The 15758-nt window shown below is 40.2% G+C and overlaps 1 protein-coding gene across 1 annotated transcript in view; it reads right to left on the bottom strand.

The window, feature by feature from the left end:
* The window catches only part of LOC121705203 (carnosine synthase 1-like), a 43382-nt gene that overhangs the window by 2420 nt on the left and 25204 nt on the right, over nt 1-15758 (bottom strand). Inside the window, exons 4-7 of the mRNA XM_042086052.1 lie at nt 11998-12199; nt 11787-11872; nt 7231-7453; nt 126-388 (exon numbers count right to left, since the gene is read on the bottom strand). Of these exons, the coding sequence (XP_041941986.1) occupies nt 126-388; nt 7231-7453; nt 11787-11872; nt 11998-12199 (774 nt within the window). The remainder of the gene's footprint in view (nt 1-125; nt 389-7230; nt 7454-11786; nt 11873-11997; nt 12200-15758) is intronic.

Below are 15758 nucleotides of genomic sequence, written 5' to 3' on the forward strand. Positions count from 1 at the left end.
GTAAGAGAAAGCGTCAGTAAAGTTTAAACTCATTGTTTTGCACATATTATACATTAACTTACAATTAGGTTTGACATTGTAAAGGTCTCACTCTCTTTAAACAGTATCATATTCATTTCATCTACCTTAATGCCATATTGCTTGGCTGTGACAAAGACTCTAAGTTTTTTTGATGCCCCTGCTCCGATAAACAGCAGAGTCTTTCCAGCCAGGATGGAGCAGTGTGAGTGATGACATATGGTCTGTAGCAGGGGCTCAATGGCTGAGGATGACAGCTGAGGATGAAGAAGGCCATTTGGAGTGCTGAACATTCCCCTTGAAACATTTTTTATCCCCAGGAGGAAAGGCAGCAGCTCACCATCCATCTTCCCCAGGGAAAAATCAACTCCTAAAAAGAAATAAGAACATGACTATATGAAATATAACTTAAAAATAACAAAATATGACCGCCGTGTATGTAAATTTGTGTGTTCATGTGTGATCATCTCTCAATGCAAATCAAACCAGATATTAGGCTACCTGAAATAAAACTAGGCCAATCTCTAGGTACTGTATGGTGAAGGGTATGTTATGAAATCCAGGGCCTCATCTGGCCTCTGCTGGCGACCTGCTGCCCTCTCCGGGTGCCTTGGATTTTCACCCTGCTCTGACGATGCATCCGTCGGCATATGGAAGTGCCCACGGTGTACCCTCATCGCGGCAGGGGGACAGCGGTAGCGAATGGAGTGCCCTGGCTGCTTCGTCCTGTCTAGGGAGCATTGTCCTCGATGCGGCGCTTTTCTCTAATAACGCACAATGTGCGATCTCTGCTCTGGATACTACAACCACCGCTGCTGTTGCTGAGGATTTGCCCGCGGTGCAGTATGGAGAACGCCCCTGTCCACGTACACCTGGAAGCGGTGAGTTCCAAACATTGACTGCTCCACCCTCACAAGAGAACAGGCCCAACCGTACTGCTAATTATGTCAAACATACCCCTCTCAACCGGCAACCGACTAGCACAACGACGGCGATGACAGGGGAACCTCAGCCTGATGTTGTGAGATGCACTAATCCCATTCTTAAAAAATAGGGCTTATTCAACACATTTCAAACAGTCAGCCATGCAAAGGTCATTTGGGACCCGAAGCTAAAACCGAGGGGACTCTTCGGTGATCACTTAAACATTAGGAGCATTGTCTCAAAGACTGAACAGTTGACTCATTTATTGGGGAACTCAAACCTGGACTTCTTGTGCCTATCAGAAACTTGGCTAAAAGTGTACTCCCATCAGTGTTTTCACAATGTCTGGGTACCAATGCTTCAGACGAGACAGGACTGTGGGGAAAGGGGGTGGGGTGCTAATATATGTGAAGGACGGTATCAAATGCGAACGCATGTTTTTTAAGGCAGCAATTACACTGGAATACATAGCATTGAAACGTGTCTTGTCTTAGCAAATGTCTTTTACCATTACAGGACTTTACAGACCCCCGACTGCCAATGGCACTTTTTATGAAAAACTTACTGGCGTCTTGAAAGAATGTAATCACAATAAAGAAATAATTCTAATGGGGGATTTCAATCTTAATTGGGAAGATAAGACTAAAAGGAAAAAGCTAAAGGTCATAACAGACAAATACCATTTAGAACAGCTGATAAAAGGCCCAACCAGGATCACTAAATGCTCAAGTACACAACTTGACCTAATTTTCTCTAATAAATGTGAAAGGATAACAAAAAGTTATAATCTGATCACTGGTTTGTCTGATCACAATTTAACTCTGGTGGCAAGGAAATTAACCAAAAAAATATTTCTAAACACTACACCAACGCCACACAAACGCTCTCTGTATACCTAAAAGTAAACAAAATATATTTGACAATGAGATAAACAATATTGACTGGAGTGACGTAATATCCTCTGAAGATCTGGAGCTTAGCTGTCAGATGTTTACATCAAAGATCAATGCTGTCAGAGATAAGTTAACTGTGAAAATCCAGAGAAAAAATAGAAACAAGACCAACCTGCCTTGGTTCAGTGAAAACCTATGGCAACTGATGAAAAATAGGGACACAACTTTAAAAAGGGCCATTAAGACTAAAAGAGACACTGACATTTTGGCTTACAAAGGTTTAAGGAACAAAGTGATTAAGGAGCTTAGATTGGCTAAGTCACGTTTTTTTCTCCAACTTATGAACGAGGCTAAAGGTAATAGCAAAGACATTTGGAAAAGTATTAACAGCTTGACAGGGAGAGCTCAACATCACTCACATGATATCCAGCTCACCGTTCAGGGCAAAACAATAGACGATAGTGCTACAATTGCCTCCACATTTAACTCTTTTTTTTTTATTGAATCTGTTCAGGAGCTAGGAAACAATTTCAGATTTATGTGTAGCCAGTGGGACTTTAGGACCCAGGAGCGAGTAGCAAGGGCTTAAAGGCTGAGGTGTCCATAGGGGCGGGTTCTTGTGTTTTCAGTCAGCTGCTTAGCCAGGGAAACGGAGCGGAGTGGAACTGCGGTAAGTTTGAATTGTTTGGCACGCTGTTGTACTAGGCCAGCATTAGCTGCCTCATCATGGGTTATGGCACTTATAAGTCTGTTCGTTCTTGTAGATTACAGATGAGTGTTGGTGGCCAGTGTGCTGGCGTTCCGTATGTTGAAGGGTTTGTGTGCAGTTACCAGTAATTGAATCACGGAAGTGTCTCTTGGTTTAACGCCGAATGGGCGTGTAACTAGAACGAATCTCGATATCCGCTGGGAACTCTCTCACTCTTGCGGCCAGACTGTGCTGGTGTTACAGGGTGTTTGTATACTGTAATTGCTGCCGTGTGCTTGGGCGGATGGCCTAGCCAAACCCGTTGTTATACCAGGTCCCGTGCGCCCCGTCATACGTGTGCACTGGCTTCTGTGCGCTCCGGCGTCTGTGTGCTCCGGCGTCTGTGTGTGTCTGTTCACACGAGGTTATTAGAAGCCTTTTGTGAATGAACCCCGTCTCTCGTCTTGTTTACTTTGTTTGGACATCCAGCCACTGTTTTCTCATGTATGAAACTTATGTATGTTTTTACCATTCATTGATACCATGCCTATGAACTTATAGGGTTAATGTCGAGCTCTTCCGGTCATTAATCTTTTACCATTGAGATAAATTGTTGTGTTTGGGCAGTGTGCAATATTACGGGGGGGGACAGGGGAAAGTGCTAGTGGGCATGTGCAATTTGGATAGCGTTAGCTGATCATCATAGTAGCACTCACGCACTTTACTTGTTCTCATATTTAAGTGGCCATTGCTTGGGGTCTCGTAGCTAGTGGGCGGAGCTCAGTGCTCAAGGTATTAAGGTGACCACTGTGTGGTGTGATTAGAATTTGTGTGTCCTAACAAAGCACTTTATGGTTAATGCAGTGTAGCCTTTGTTGCTGTCTTTGGTGTGCTGAATCCTTTTGGAGCCTTGTGCTCATGATGAACTAAAGGTGGATTTCCTGTCAACATTGAGTACTGTGGTCCGGCCCAATATTTAGTGTAAATATCTCCTACGAAGGCTTGTCTACGAGAACTCAGGTATGTGTCCATGATGTGTTGCTACCATTAATGTTGTTCCTGTACGAAGCACCTATTTTAATAACTCTGCAGACCATAAATAAATTATGTCTACATTGTTTTTGCTACATCAGCCTCCAATTGTTTCATTCACTTGAATAGTACTAGCGTGGGGTACATCTTTAGTCTACTGTACTAGTTGGGTCTCTCATCCCAGTCCAATAAATGGGAGTGGCGTAGTCAGACCATCTTGTGGTATATTACAACTGGGTTCTAACTCCTAAAGGCCACATATGGAACAGAACAGCAATTTGAATGCTACAGGGCTTTGACTTAGACATAGCCAGTGAAGAAAGTGATCTAAGGAACTCAAATAGCAGAGATGCTTTCCATCAGAACACAGTGTTCATTAAAAAAATTCAGCTACTTTAATTTCCCCTATTACTCACTTAGTAAACCTCTCCATTGCACATAGTTCATTTCCTAAGAACTGGAAACATGCAATTGTGACTCCCATCTTCAAATCTGGAGACTGTCATGTAGTCAGTAACTACAGACCCATAAGTATACTGCCAGTAACCTCTAAGATTGCAGAGAAAGTGGCCATAAAACGGCTAACTGACCACATTAACAGCTCCAACCCTGGCTTAAACCCCGCCCAGATTGGCTGTAGAAAACACTACTCTAAAGAAACAGCCATCCTTCACCTAACAGAGCATATCAGATTACATCTGGACAAAGGTGGAGTTGTTGGAGCTGTATTCTTAGACTTGCGTAAAGCCTTTGACACCGTTAATCACAACGTACTTATATCTAAACTCACCAACTTCAATCTTTCGTTTAAAACACTTGCCTGGATCGTCATACCTATCCAACAGGGTACAGTGTGTGAAAATGATGTGTGCTCTAGCAATTTGAAGTGCACAATGGGTGTACCTCAAGGATCTGTGTTGGGCCCACTACTTTTTAGTCTTTAGTCATGGAACAGAGGTACAACTATACGCCGACGACACTGTTCTAAAAAACATGCTAAATCAGCCCAGCTAGCAGCTGAGAAACTAACCAGTGCCATGGATGGAGTGGTTGAGTGGCTAGACCAATCTTGCCTTACTTTAAATGTAAGCAAAACAAAAGCCATGTTTTTTTCTAAAACTAAGCTGCACACACCAGAAGTAAACATCTGCATTAAGGGTGAACAAATTGAGACTGTCACTGAATTCAAATATCTTGGTGTTGTATTAGACTCAAACCTCAACTTCAAAAAACTATTAAATACAACATGGCATATTTTAGACAGATTAGATCCTTTCTGTCCAATGAGGCTGCAAAGATATTTCTCAAAGATAGTTGGGGGCAGGCCAGTTCAACAACAATTAGGCCATTAGAATCTTTGTACAAACAGGCTCTGAAAGTATTTGACAAAAAGCCATTAAGGTATCATCATTGTGAAATACTACTCAAACACAATCTACTCACCTTTAAACATTTTAGAGTATTTTTAAATCTGTGCATAGCTTACACAATTTTAAAAGGCTTGGCCCCTACCTGTCTCCTACCATGCCGCTGACTGTAAGGTCAACTAGAATAGCTTCCATACACAATTGCACTGTACCCTTTCGTTCTTCAGCCTTTGGACAGGCGCTTTCTCTCTCAGTGCCATACCATCCCAATGGAATACCATCCCAGGTAAAAAATACTTTAAAATCTCTCAACAGTGCACACACCATATTAGTTAATCACTCCTCATACTTTTAGCTTCACTCTTCTCTCCAATGGGATTGACAGGGTGTGTGTGTGTGTGTGTGTGCGTGAATGGGGGCTGTTGAGTTGTGTGCGGCGCATGCCGCTACACTCCTGATCATGTGGTGCATATACTGTATGTGTACCTGTGGAACAAATGTAACTTATTGATATTTGCTACATGTTTTTTTTACTTATTGAGCGATGTTTTGCTTTTAAAATGTTCTATTTGTATTTGTGCTTGTATATTGTATTTGTGCTTCCTGTGGGACTACAGATGTAAATTAGCCCAAGGCTAACTCTGGTGCAATGCATCAGAAGTTTACATTCATGTTTTAATTGCACACTGTCCCTTACAAATAAATTGAAATTGAATGTGGGGCTATTTTAATTCCAAAGGCCAAGGGAACTTTATCAGGATGCATAGTATCCTGGATCCATGAAATAACTTGCCTTTAAAAATAAAAAAATCTGCCTGCCTCTATGGGAATTTAACATAGTGTGTATGCCTCCTGTGTTTTAAGGAAGAACATTTATTTATTTAAAAAACATTATTCATTCACAAAGAAAATTGGTGTCCTGAAAGGTTGGATTTTTTAATTTTTTTTTTTTAATTAAGGCATTAAGATGATTTTTATTCCTCTGATGCATAAGGATGTAGATTTAATATTTTGTTCGTAGTACCAGTTTACAACAATTATTAGTTAACACTAAGTTGTAAACACTTCTTAAAAAAAAAAAAAAAACTAGATATAACAAAACACCATTATGTAATCACTTCCTGCCAGGACCTTTACAGGCTTTTCCCAAATCATGGAAGTAACGTCGACGCAGCGGTAAATAGCAAGTGTTATTTAAATAAACTCCTGGTGTACTTACAAACTTTCCAATGCCTCGTTTTATGAGTACAGAACATATTTGTACTACTGTAGAAGTTTCGTACCATTCAGGGCATTATTAGTGGGGTAATTTACGAGATACTCTATTGGTTCCATAAGTGCCTGCACAAGCCATTCATTTCTGTATTCGCCTGACAGGGCTACTCAACCAATGTTCGACCAAGGGAAAACAGCTTCAAACAGCTTTAAAGGTTGTATCAGTGATAGCGGGGATACGTCACTTCTGTTGATGTTCAAACAAAACAGAGAGCTAGCTCGCTACTCCCTCCCTGGTGTATATAGTAATGTGTGCTATTTACACCCTACACCTCTGCCAAAATGCTTTACACAGGACTGCTTTACATTCAGATCAGAGTTATTAATAGGCCTGAGCGTCATAATCATGAAATTTCTGTTAACTAACAAAAACAAACTGATGGTTATATGTATTCACTGAACAAAGATTATGAAAATAAAACACAATTTTCCACCCGAAAATCTATTGTATTTTTGAACATGCAATATGTTTTTTTCTTGATACAAATATGCTTAAATGACATAGATTGTGTATATGTAGGCCTATATGCAAGCTAAAATATGCAGGATATTGAATTGACGATATTGATTGCAATTTCTGGTGTGTTAGAGTGTGGAGTACTTTCACTGGGTCTGGTGTGGTCATGTGATGATGTTACCACCTATTTCACCTGCGGGTGTCAGATTGACTGTGAACGTGAACCTGATGAAGGAACTTGCGAAACGCGTTGTTCACACCAAATAAAGTCAGCAAAATATAGCCTCCAGTGTGCGATGTATACTACTCTTTTGACTTTTCCATACTTATACTGCACACCATCAGCACCTGGAGCAAGAAGGACTGTGCACAGGGATTTTGACCTTTGATGCATCTTTTCTTGTATCGAATCGTGCCCATGTATCTAGATGCAAATTGGATCATCTTTTACATGAAAGATTCACACAGCCCTAATATATATATATATATATATATAGATATATATATGCTAAAGACTAAAAAGTGGATTAAAAATCATATATATGAACTGAATCTGATTTTTATCTTAAAATTTACCAATCAAATCTGTCCTTGCATGAAGTCCCCCCTTTTTTGTGACCTCTAACTCTGACTGGTGGTCCATAATAGCTTGCAGGGCTGTCTTTGCCCATTTCTCAAGGGAGGAAATGATGTCATCAAGCTGAGACAAGCCCCAGTCTCTTAAAGTTTCCTCCAGGCTCTGCAGACTGCTGGGACCAGCTCTCGGGTGGGTCTCTGCTCGGTCAACCCAACACAGCATCTTGGAGAAATGATGGGAGAGGAACAAAGAAAGGAGAGGCCTTATTCAAAGTTACATCCCACCATTCCTGTTCCACTCCAACTGTACTGGCTAAAGATAATAACTTATTTATGCGTTCTCTGTAAAGACAACACAAAAACGCAAACATGTTACTGAGGGAATCCATGAACACGGCATTAACCCCGAATTGCTCCAGGGGAATTGTCCCTACAGCTGGGGGGTATTCCAGAAAGCAGGTTTACTGGCTTAACTGGGTATGTTAACCCAGTGTTAGCGGTAGCCTAAACCACGATTTCAGTTCCAGAACGCTCAAATATGATCAGGCTATGTAAGTAACTATGGTAACATAGGCTCTGAAGTTAACTGGGTATGTAAACCCAGAGTAAACAAACCTGGGATTTCAGTTCCAGAAAGCTCAAAAATGAACTCTGGCTCTGAGCCTGAATAGGCTCTGAACTTAACCTGGTAGGAGGTAGGTTCAGGTTATGTTCAATTATGTTCGATTATTTCAGAGCATGTTCATCCAGGCTGCTATTTTTACACTTGTCACGCAATGACGTTTAATTTTAAAGAAGGTCCGATTGACAAAGAAGCACAAAATCATTTAATATTTATCCGTGGAATTAGCCGTGAGAGGGCGATAAGACCACAACATCACATGATGGCCCATCCTTTCTTTTCCAAACGAGTTTTACAAGAGCGCTATAATTTTTCCGCTGAATCCTAAATTTGGCTACTTAAAAGCATTCTCGACTCCATCCCTACATTAGGCTACGCATGGATTAGAATAGAATAAAATCTAAAACATCTTAGACACACTGAAGATATAATTACAGTGCAGTAGGCTACAAAAAAGGGAAAACGTATAGAAAATGAATAAATAAGTTTAAGACTAGGCTACATAACAGCTCAGCCAGGTGTTGTCACTAGTTTGGTTAAGAATGCCGATGGCATTTGGGATAAAATAGTTTTTCAATAGGCTACACTTTTTGCCTCTCTCCAAATTATGTGCATCAATGAGCGCTCTCCGACTGCGAGTTTTTGTAATGTTAGTATTGGAGACGCAGAACATATCGGCAAGCTATCGGTTATGCGTAAAGTTTGCCTTGCGCTAAAGCAGTTCATGCGCAACTTCATTCGTTTTCCTGGACACAAACCCACGAGGATCATTAAATTGTAGTTTCACCAACTGGCAGGTCAGCATCACTTATTAAATTTTCCAAATGTGCACCGAAATGTGTCCAATCGGCAGAGGAGGAAAGTAACGAAATACATTTACTCACGTTACTGTATTGAGTCGTTTTTCTGTGTATTTTGTATTTTTTAAGTAGTTTATAAAATCGGTATTACTATAAAAATATAACTACCGGTATAAACTATAAAATTTTACTTGATTACATTTTGAGTGAAGTATTGTACTTCGCTACATCAAAAATCCCATACGTTACTTGAGTAAAAAAAAAGACGAAAACGGAAAGGGAGAGAAAAAAATCCGCCCTAAACCACTAGCCTAGTGATAATGATCAGCATGTAGCCTACAACAGGACATGAATCAAGCTGGCGCCATGCAGTCTTTCTGAAAGTGATGGAGACTGGATCACGAAATGCATCAGATTAGCCTGACCTATGAAAGTGTATTTTCGCTATTCCAATCGGTTGTCTCAGTTCGTTTTAGCACTAATGATTGCTGAGATATTTAAGCAAACACCATTTCTTTGGAAAGAAGTTTATTAGCAGTTGTTTCCCCTCATTTTGATGTCTCTCTTTTAACTGTTTTGGCCTTTGTTTTCTAGTAACCTGACTTGGCTTTCTTGGACATTGCACCAGCAGCAAAACAATTAGCGGTCCACTACTAGCGATGCTCAACTAAATAAACAAAAGATAGACTACCTTATGAATCGTGCAGGGGGACTAAACCATTTAGCTCTTTAGCAAGGGAGAGTGAGGGTGACCTTACACAGTTTTCACTATGTTTTGTATACAAAATCCAGTCAGACTTTAAATTTCGTCTGACATTCATTTTGACATTTAATTTGGAAGTTAAAATATTCAGGTAAAATAAATATATGGTGGAAATAAGTATTGAACGCTTTTTTTTTTTTTTCAGTAATTAGCCTAAACTTCCAGTGAGTCTATTCGAAATTTTCACCACACATTATATTAACACACATATAAAAAATCCAAACATAAGAGTTTTGTGTATTAAAGTGGAATGACACAGGAAAAAAGTATTGAACGTGCCTACTGAAATTTCTTCAATACTTTGTGGAAAAGCCTGTTTGTAAAGACAGCTTCAAGACATTTCCTGTATGACAAAACGTATTGGTCGCAGTATCAGGTCTGATTTTGGCCCATTGTTCTAGATAGATAGATAGATACTTTATTGATCCCCAGGGGAAATTCAAGAAATTCTAAACAGATTCCAGGGGTCCCTCTTGTGAATCCTGATCTTTAGTTACTTCCAGAACTATTTAATTGAATTGGCTGCCTTCAAGTCTTTCTGGAGCTTTCACCGAGTGGTCCTTGGCTCTTGGAATTGACTATCCTTCTGACTCCCTGGTCAGAAATATTACAAGGAGATCCTGTGCATGGCCGGTTGATGATGCAGTGATGTTTCTTCCACTTGCAGATAATGGCTCCCATGCTGCTTACTGGAAGATTCTGATGTTTTGAAATGCATCTGTAACCAGTTTCATTGATATGTTTTGCAACAATAAGGTTGCAAAGGTCTTAGGAGAGCTTTTTGCTTTTATCCATCATGAAATGTTTCTTGTGTGACACCTTGGTAATGAAAAACCTTTTTATAGCCCATCAATATGTAGGCTACTAACCAAGCTTATATTAATTTGCACAGATAAAAAAGGATAACTACTCTCTATACAGATTCCAGCTCGTTCCTTCCCTTTCCTTGCCTTAGTGCTTTTTCTTAGCGTGTTTAATACTTTTCCCCTGTGTTATTCCACTTCATTACATGACTCTGTTTATGGAGTTGTTTGGATTTTTTATGTGTGGATTACCTGAGTTATTACTAATGCCTGGTGAAAATGTTGTGCCCCCTGTATTCCACTTTTCACGGGCCCTCTCCTCCATTGGGGCCCTATACTTCCCACTTTCTCCCCCAGTACGACGCCCTTTAATCTGCTGAACCTTCTGCTCGTTTCCAAATATCAATGTATTTTACAACACACCACATGATTGGCTCAATGTATTCACATGTCAACGTTTTGCCGCGGAAGGGTTGTGATATGTGTAGACATATGATGTGTAGACAACTGCCATATTGGCGTTACAAACTAACCCCATGCATTACTATGGAGGATTTTTTGAGTGCTGTATCTCCTCCTCAAGTCTTTGGTAAAACTGGTTGTTCTGGTACCCCCCCCCCCCCCCCCAACAAAAAAGTAACTAAGTAACTTTAACTTAAAGTACATTTTAAATGAACTACTTTTTACTTTTACTTGAGTACATTTTCAGATCGGTATTTTAACTTGTACTTGAGTAATATTTCATCAAGGTATTGGTACTTTTACTTGAGTACAATATTTTCGTACTTTTTCCACCTCTGCCAATCGGCTACCCATCCCTTACAACATTCTTCACCCTTTCGATGATGGAGGCGCAAAAGTTTAACTTGACCCACAGCTGCAGAACCCGCGTTAAAATAGAAAATTACATTTGGGATTCTCAAAGAATTCTATGGCCCACTCAATCTGTGACAAGGTAGGCTAGTTTAAGATAGCATCATTTAAAGCAGTCAATAGGCTACAATACGTGATGTCCACTGAATTATTTAATTGTGCTTTTGACATTAAATAGGCTATCCTAAACGTACGCATTTACACGGTCAGTTAGGCTATTCTCTGCCAAGCAAGGTCTCGGACGCAGACGCTTAAGTATTGCTCTTTTTTTGTTATTACAGTTCTCTCCTCGTAAGCGTCGACTACTCCGCCTCGGAAAAATACGGTGCTCTTCGTTTCGCTCATGGTTTCAACTCTCAATAGATGATGCCTTTATAAGTTTGCCGTGAACGCGCACAACTCTAGGTTATCTAACACAGGGTTGATTGAACTAACTGGTAAACGGTGTTTTGGAACCGACAGCTCGGGTCTTTAGTCGCAACAGGTTCACACAACCCAGAGGTTAAGTTTTATCTCAGTGTTTGTTAAACCTCCTTTCTGGAATACCTCTCTGGTCTATAAATCCCTTTGGATAACAGTGCTAAATATGTAAATAACACGATATCATGTTTACTTACAGCTTGTTTATGTTTGTGTGTGTGTGTGTGTGTAGTTTTTCATTTGAACATTCTGATTCCCCAGTTACCAATATATACCTGAGTCACTTGAGGCTGGTCATCTGGTGTTCGACACACCTGGGCACTGATATGAAGGAAGAGCTGTTCCTTCCTCACGGTGGGTTCTATATAACATAGAGATAATTAAAAAAAATAAAAATAAACACATTTTCTCAATAAACACATTTTCTCTGAAGTCCTGAAGGATACATATTAATTTTAGACTCAGACAAGAGGATGTTATCTTTACCTTCGAATAGTGAGTTCTTAACCTTAGTTCTTTGGAGAGGTTGAATGGAGGGGTAGCAGGCTGTCAGCAGAATGGCCTCTTCCTCTCTCATCTGTGGGACCAGGGCAGCTGCAGCTCTCAGCAACCCCTCCCTGTCCTGTCGCCTCAAAACAGCAGCACTCTCCTGGGAGCCCCAGCCAGAGGTGGAGAGCTGCACCAACACCTGAGACACAACAAGGTTAAACATTTTGTAAATTCATTTACTGTACTGTATGAATTACAATGTAATTCGATCAAGGGTGGGGGACCAAATGCCCCATATAGAAATTCATGAACAAATTGAATGGAGTTATGTGCTTATATATGTTTTTAGTGTCTAGTAATATTACATAGTCCTGTTCTTCCCCTTTTTGTATTATTCTATTGTCGTGGAAAATGTCCACTTCCGAATCCAATTTTCCAATTAACAATTACCACTTGACTATTTAGTAATTTAGCACTCTGGAACAAGGCGTCCGAAGGAGACAATGTAGACAGAAGACTTGAAGACTGTTGATCTTTATTCTCCATATTGCAATGATAGTACAGCCTAACCAAAGTCCAGACCAACCATCAAAGCAATAGGGAGGAGATGTCATCAGCTGGGCCCCCCGACGAGATCTGACTACGGAGGGCTATACACTATTTTATACTCCTCGGCCCTTGAGACGTGCCACCCTCTCGCGTCATCTCCAACAACAACCTTCACCAATCAGTACCAAGCAGGGTCGCTTACATTGGTGGAAACCATCTTCCCATCATGCATAAAACTATATGCAAACCTGTCTAATGCATAGGAAACATAGGTAAAATAGTGGTTTTCTGTTTTTTTCCAGTTTGGGGAAATAGGGCCTTCTTATCTGATTCTCTTCCTAGCTGGATAGGCCCTAAATCATAAGACATAGCGGCCTCCTACTCCCTGTCCTGTTCGGTGCTCACCAGCTGGATAACACCCCCCTTCCCTTGACCAGGAGATGCTCTCCTACTGGTACCCCCAGTACTTTTCCACTCACCCCACTCCTCTGATAGTTGGTCTGGCCTACACAAGATACAATGACCTCACCCTGCTCACAGCAAATGCAGTGACATTAAGACTTATGACACTCATGACTACATTCTTCTAAAACATGAAAACCCATGCAATATTATAAACCCTTATGAAACCCATGATTACATCCCTTTAAATCATGAAAATCCACCATACTATCTAATGGCATTGATTAGGGATGAATTCATTACAACCATAACTGTAATGATATGAACAACAATCTATGCATTGTTATCAGAGGTGGACAGTAACTAAGTACATTTACTTGATTACTATACTTAAATTTTGAGTATCTGTATTTTACTGAGTATTAATATTTTTGGAAACTAGTGACTTTTACTCGACTATGAAAGACAAACACTGTACTTTTGACTTCACTACATTTGAAATATGAGCATGAAGTACTCGTTACTTTTAACCACATTTGTTTCTTTAAATGCAATAATGTGATAGAGCATCTTGAAGTTAATTTTTTTCAATAGTTCAATTTAAATTTGGCTGAATTGGCTGTGGTAATGATGGTGACAACAGATTCTTCATCAGAACATCCTCCAGATTTGTGAACAGAGAATGAATAATGATTTAAATTATAGTATTGCATCAATTTGAATAGTTGCAGTTATGAAAATAGGTAACATATTTTTGTTCAATGTGTAGCCTGCAGCAGGAGCTGTTGTTGATTTGGGGAGGGGGCTTTTACTTTGACAGAGTGATTGACGGGACGAATAAAGTCTCGTGTCCGTGGCAAAGTATCGTTTGATCTCGTTTGTTATTCATTAACATAAGGCAGCACCTGTGCTTTTGCCGAGTCGTCGCTGGTAGAATACTTGTCCTCAGTTCACAACGAAGCATAGCATCTCGTTTAGGACAACTACTGTGGGGGTTTAGAGCTTTCACACAGGTATGCTATTTATGTTTGAGCAGACATAGAAATGTATTGTAGCTGTGGTAGTCAAGTGTTTTAATCCTAACAAATGCTTTTAGACTGGGTGCATAGTAACGTTGATGGACAAGGGATATGCCAAACGAACACTGGAGGTTCCGTACCCTTGCTGTGTCCATTATTAGTGTGAGCTGCATCCACACGGAGGTTGGACTGCTTTACGCAAGGGTTCGGGAGTTTATGTCAACAGCGTTGCCAATGACGGAGCAGGTACAAACATTTGAAGTTTACACCTACTGCATTCATAGCGCATGGTTGTAGTTTACTAACTATGGTTGTATCTGTTTTAGGAACGACTGTGTTGGTAGTGATAATAGCCACTGTTTTGTCTTGGTTTATTTTCGTTCTGTTTGTTTCTTTTACTGAGTGCCACACTGATTTTGTCCATACTGGTGTTTGAAGGCCTATGTTAGGCTACAGCGCAATCCCTTGCAACGGGCCAATGTTGAAACTAAACCTTGAAATCATAGATAAGTACCATACTACCATAAGTATACGGGAGGCTGTTACTCTGGGGCATAGTGTCTATGCTTCCGGCTGTATTAGTTCATAGAGTTACTGACGGCTGCTTAGTGCATTCACACGGTATTTCCATACGGGAGACTGTTACTCCGGGGCATAGTGTCTAGGCTTCCGGCTGTATTAGTTCATAGAATCACTGACTGCTGCTTCGTGCATTCACACGGTATTTCCATACGGGAGACTGTTACTCCGGGGCATAGGGTCTATATGCTCCCAGCGGTATTAGTTCATAGATTTACTAACGGGTTTACCCATTGACTTAGTGCATCCATACTGGAAACTGGTACTCCTGAGCCATAGGGTTCTATGACTCGTTGTATAGGTTGAATTAGATTTGCTATAACTCTGTACTTAGTACACTTACACTGTGAACATTTAGCAGACTCTTACAGTAGCTGTGATACCCTCAGACCTAAGCTTTAAGTACTACATTAATCCCCAGAAGGTAATAATCTTAAGAAGGGCTCCTCACTCCTAAGTGTTTGCTGTGGTCACCTTGTTTGCTCAGCTTGTAGTGCACCTTACCTTGGTCCAGGCCATTTTGCTGTGCTGTAAATCGTACATTTCCCTTTCTTTTGTTTTCTTTTGTGTCCTGTGTGCCACTATTTATTGTGAGGAGACCCCGTCCTGGTTGATCTTTGTGGAGGCTCTATGTAAACTTGAAGCCTATGTTGAGTGCCCTACCAAACTGTCATTATCATTTTTTTAAAGACTTATATGTATACAGAACTTTTAGGATATTGAATTAATAAATTTTGAATGTTTTTATTAGTCTTGTTCTAGAGACTGCTGGTGACATTTGACAATTTGGATAATAAATATATTTTTGTATCAGTCTCAACTCGTTTCCTGCGTGCTTTGATAATTCTTAGCTGTAGGTCACAAATGTAAGAAACACACTGCCTGCATGAAAACATTTACTGACATGGGGCATAGACATCACCATAGGTTATCCGTTAATATACTCGCCTATCAGATTTTGTGTTGGTTTTTCTCATAAATACCAACACCCCCCCCTGTAGATAAGTCTTTGTGTGTGTAAAAACTATACAAAAGTATAGTACCGTATTTTCCGGACTATAAGTCGCTCCTGAGTATAAGTCGCATCAGTCAAAAAATGCGTCATGAGCAGGAAAAAAACATATATAAGTCGCACCGGACTATAAGTCACATTTATTTAGAAATGTATTTAACAAAATCCAAAACCAAAAACAGAGACTATGTAACTGG

This window comes from Alosa sapidissima, chromosome 3, assembly GCF_018492685.1.
Source record: "Alosa sapidissima isolate fAloSap1 chromosome 3, fAloSap1.pri, whole genome shotgun sequence".
NCBI classification, from domain to species: domain Eukaryota; kingdom Metazoa; phylum Chordata; class Actinopteri; order Clupeiformes; family Clupeidae; genus Alosa; species Alosa sapidissima.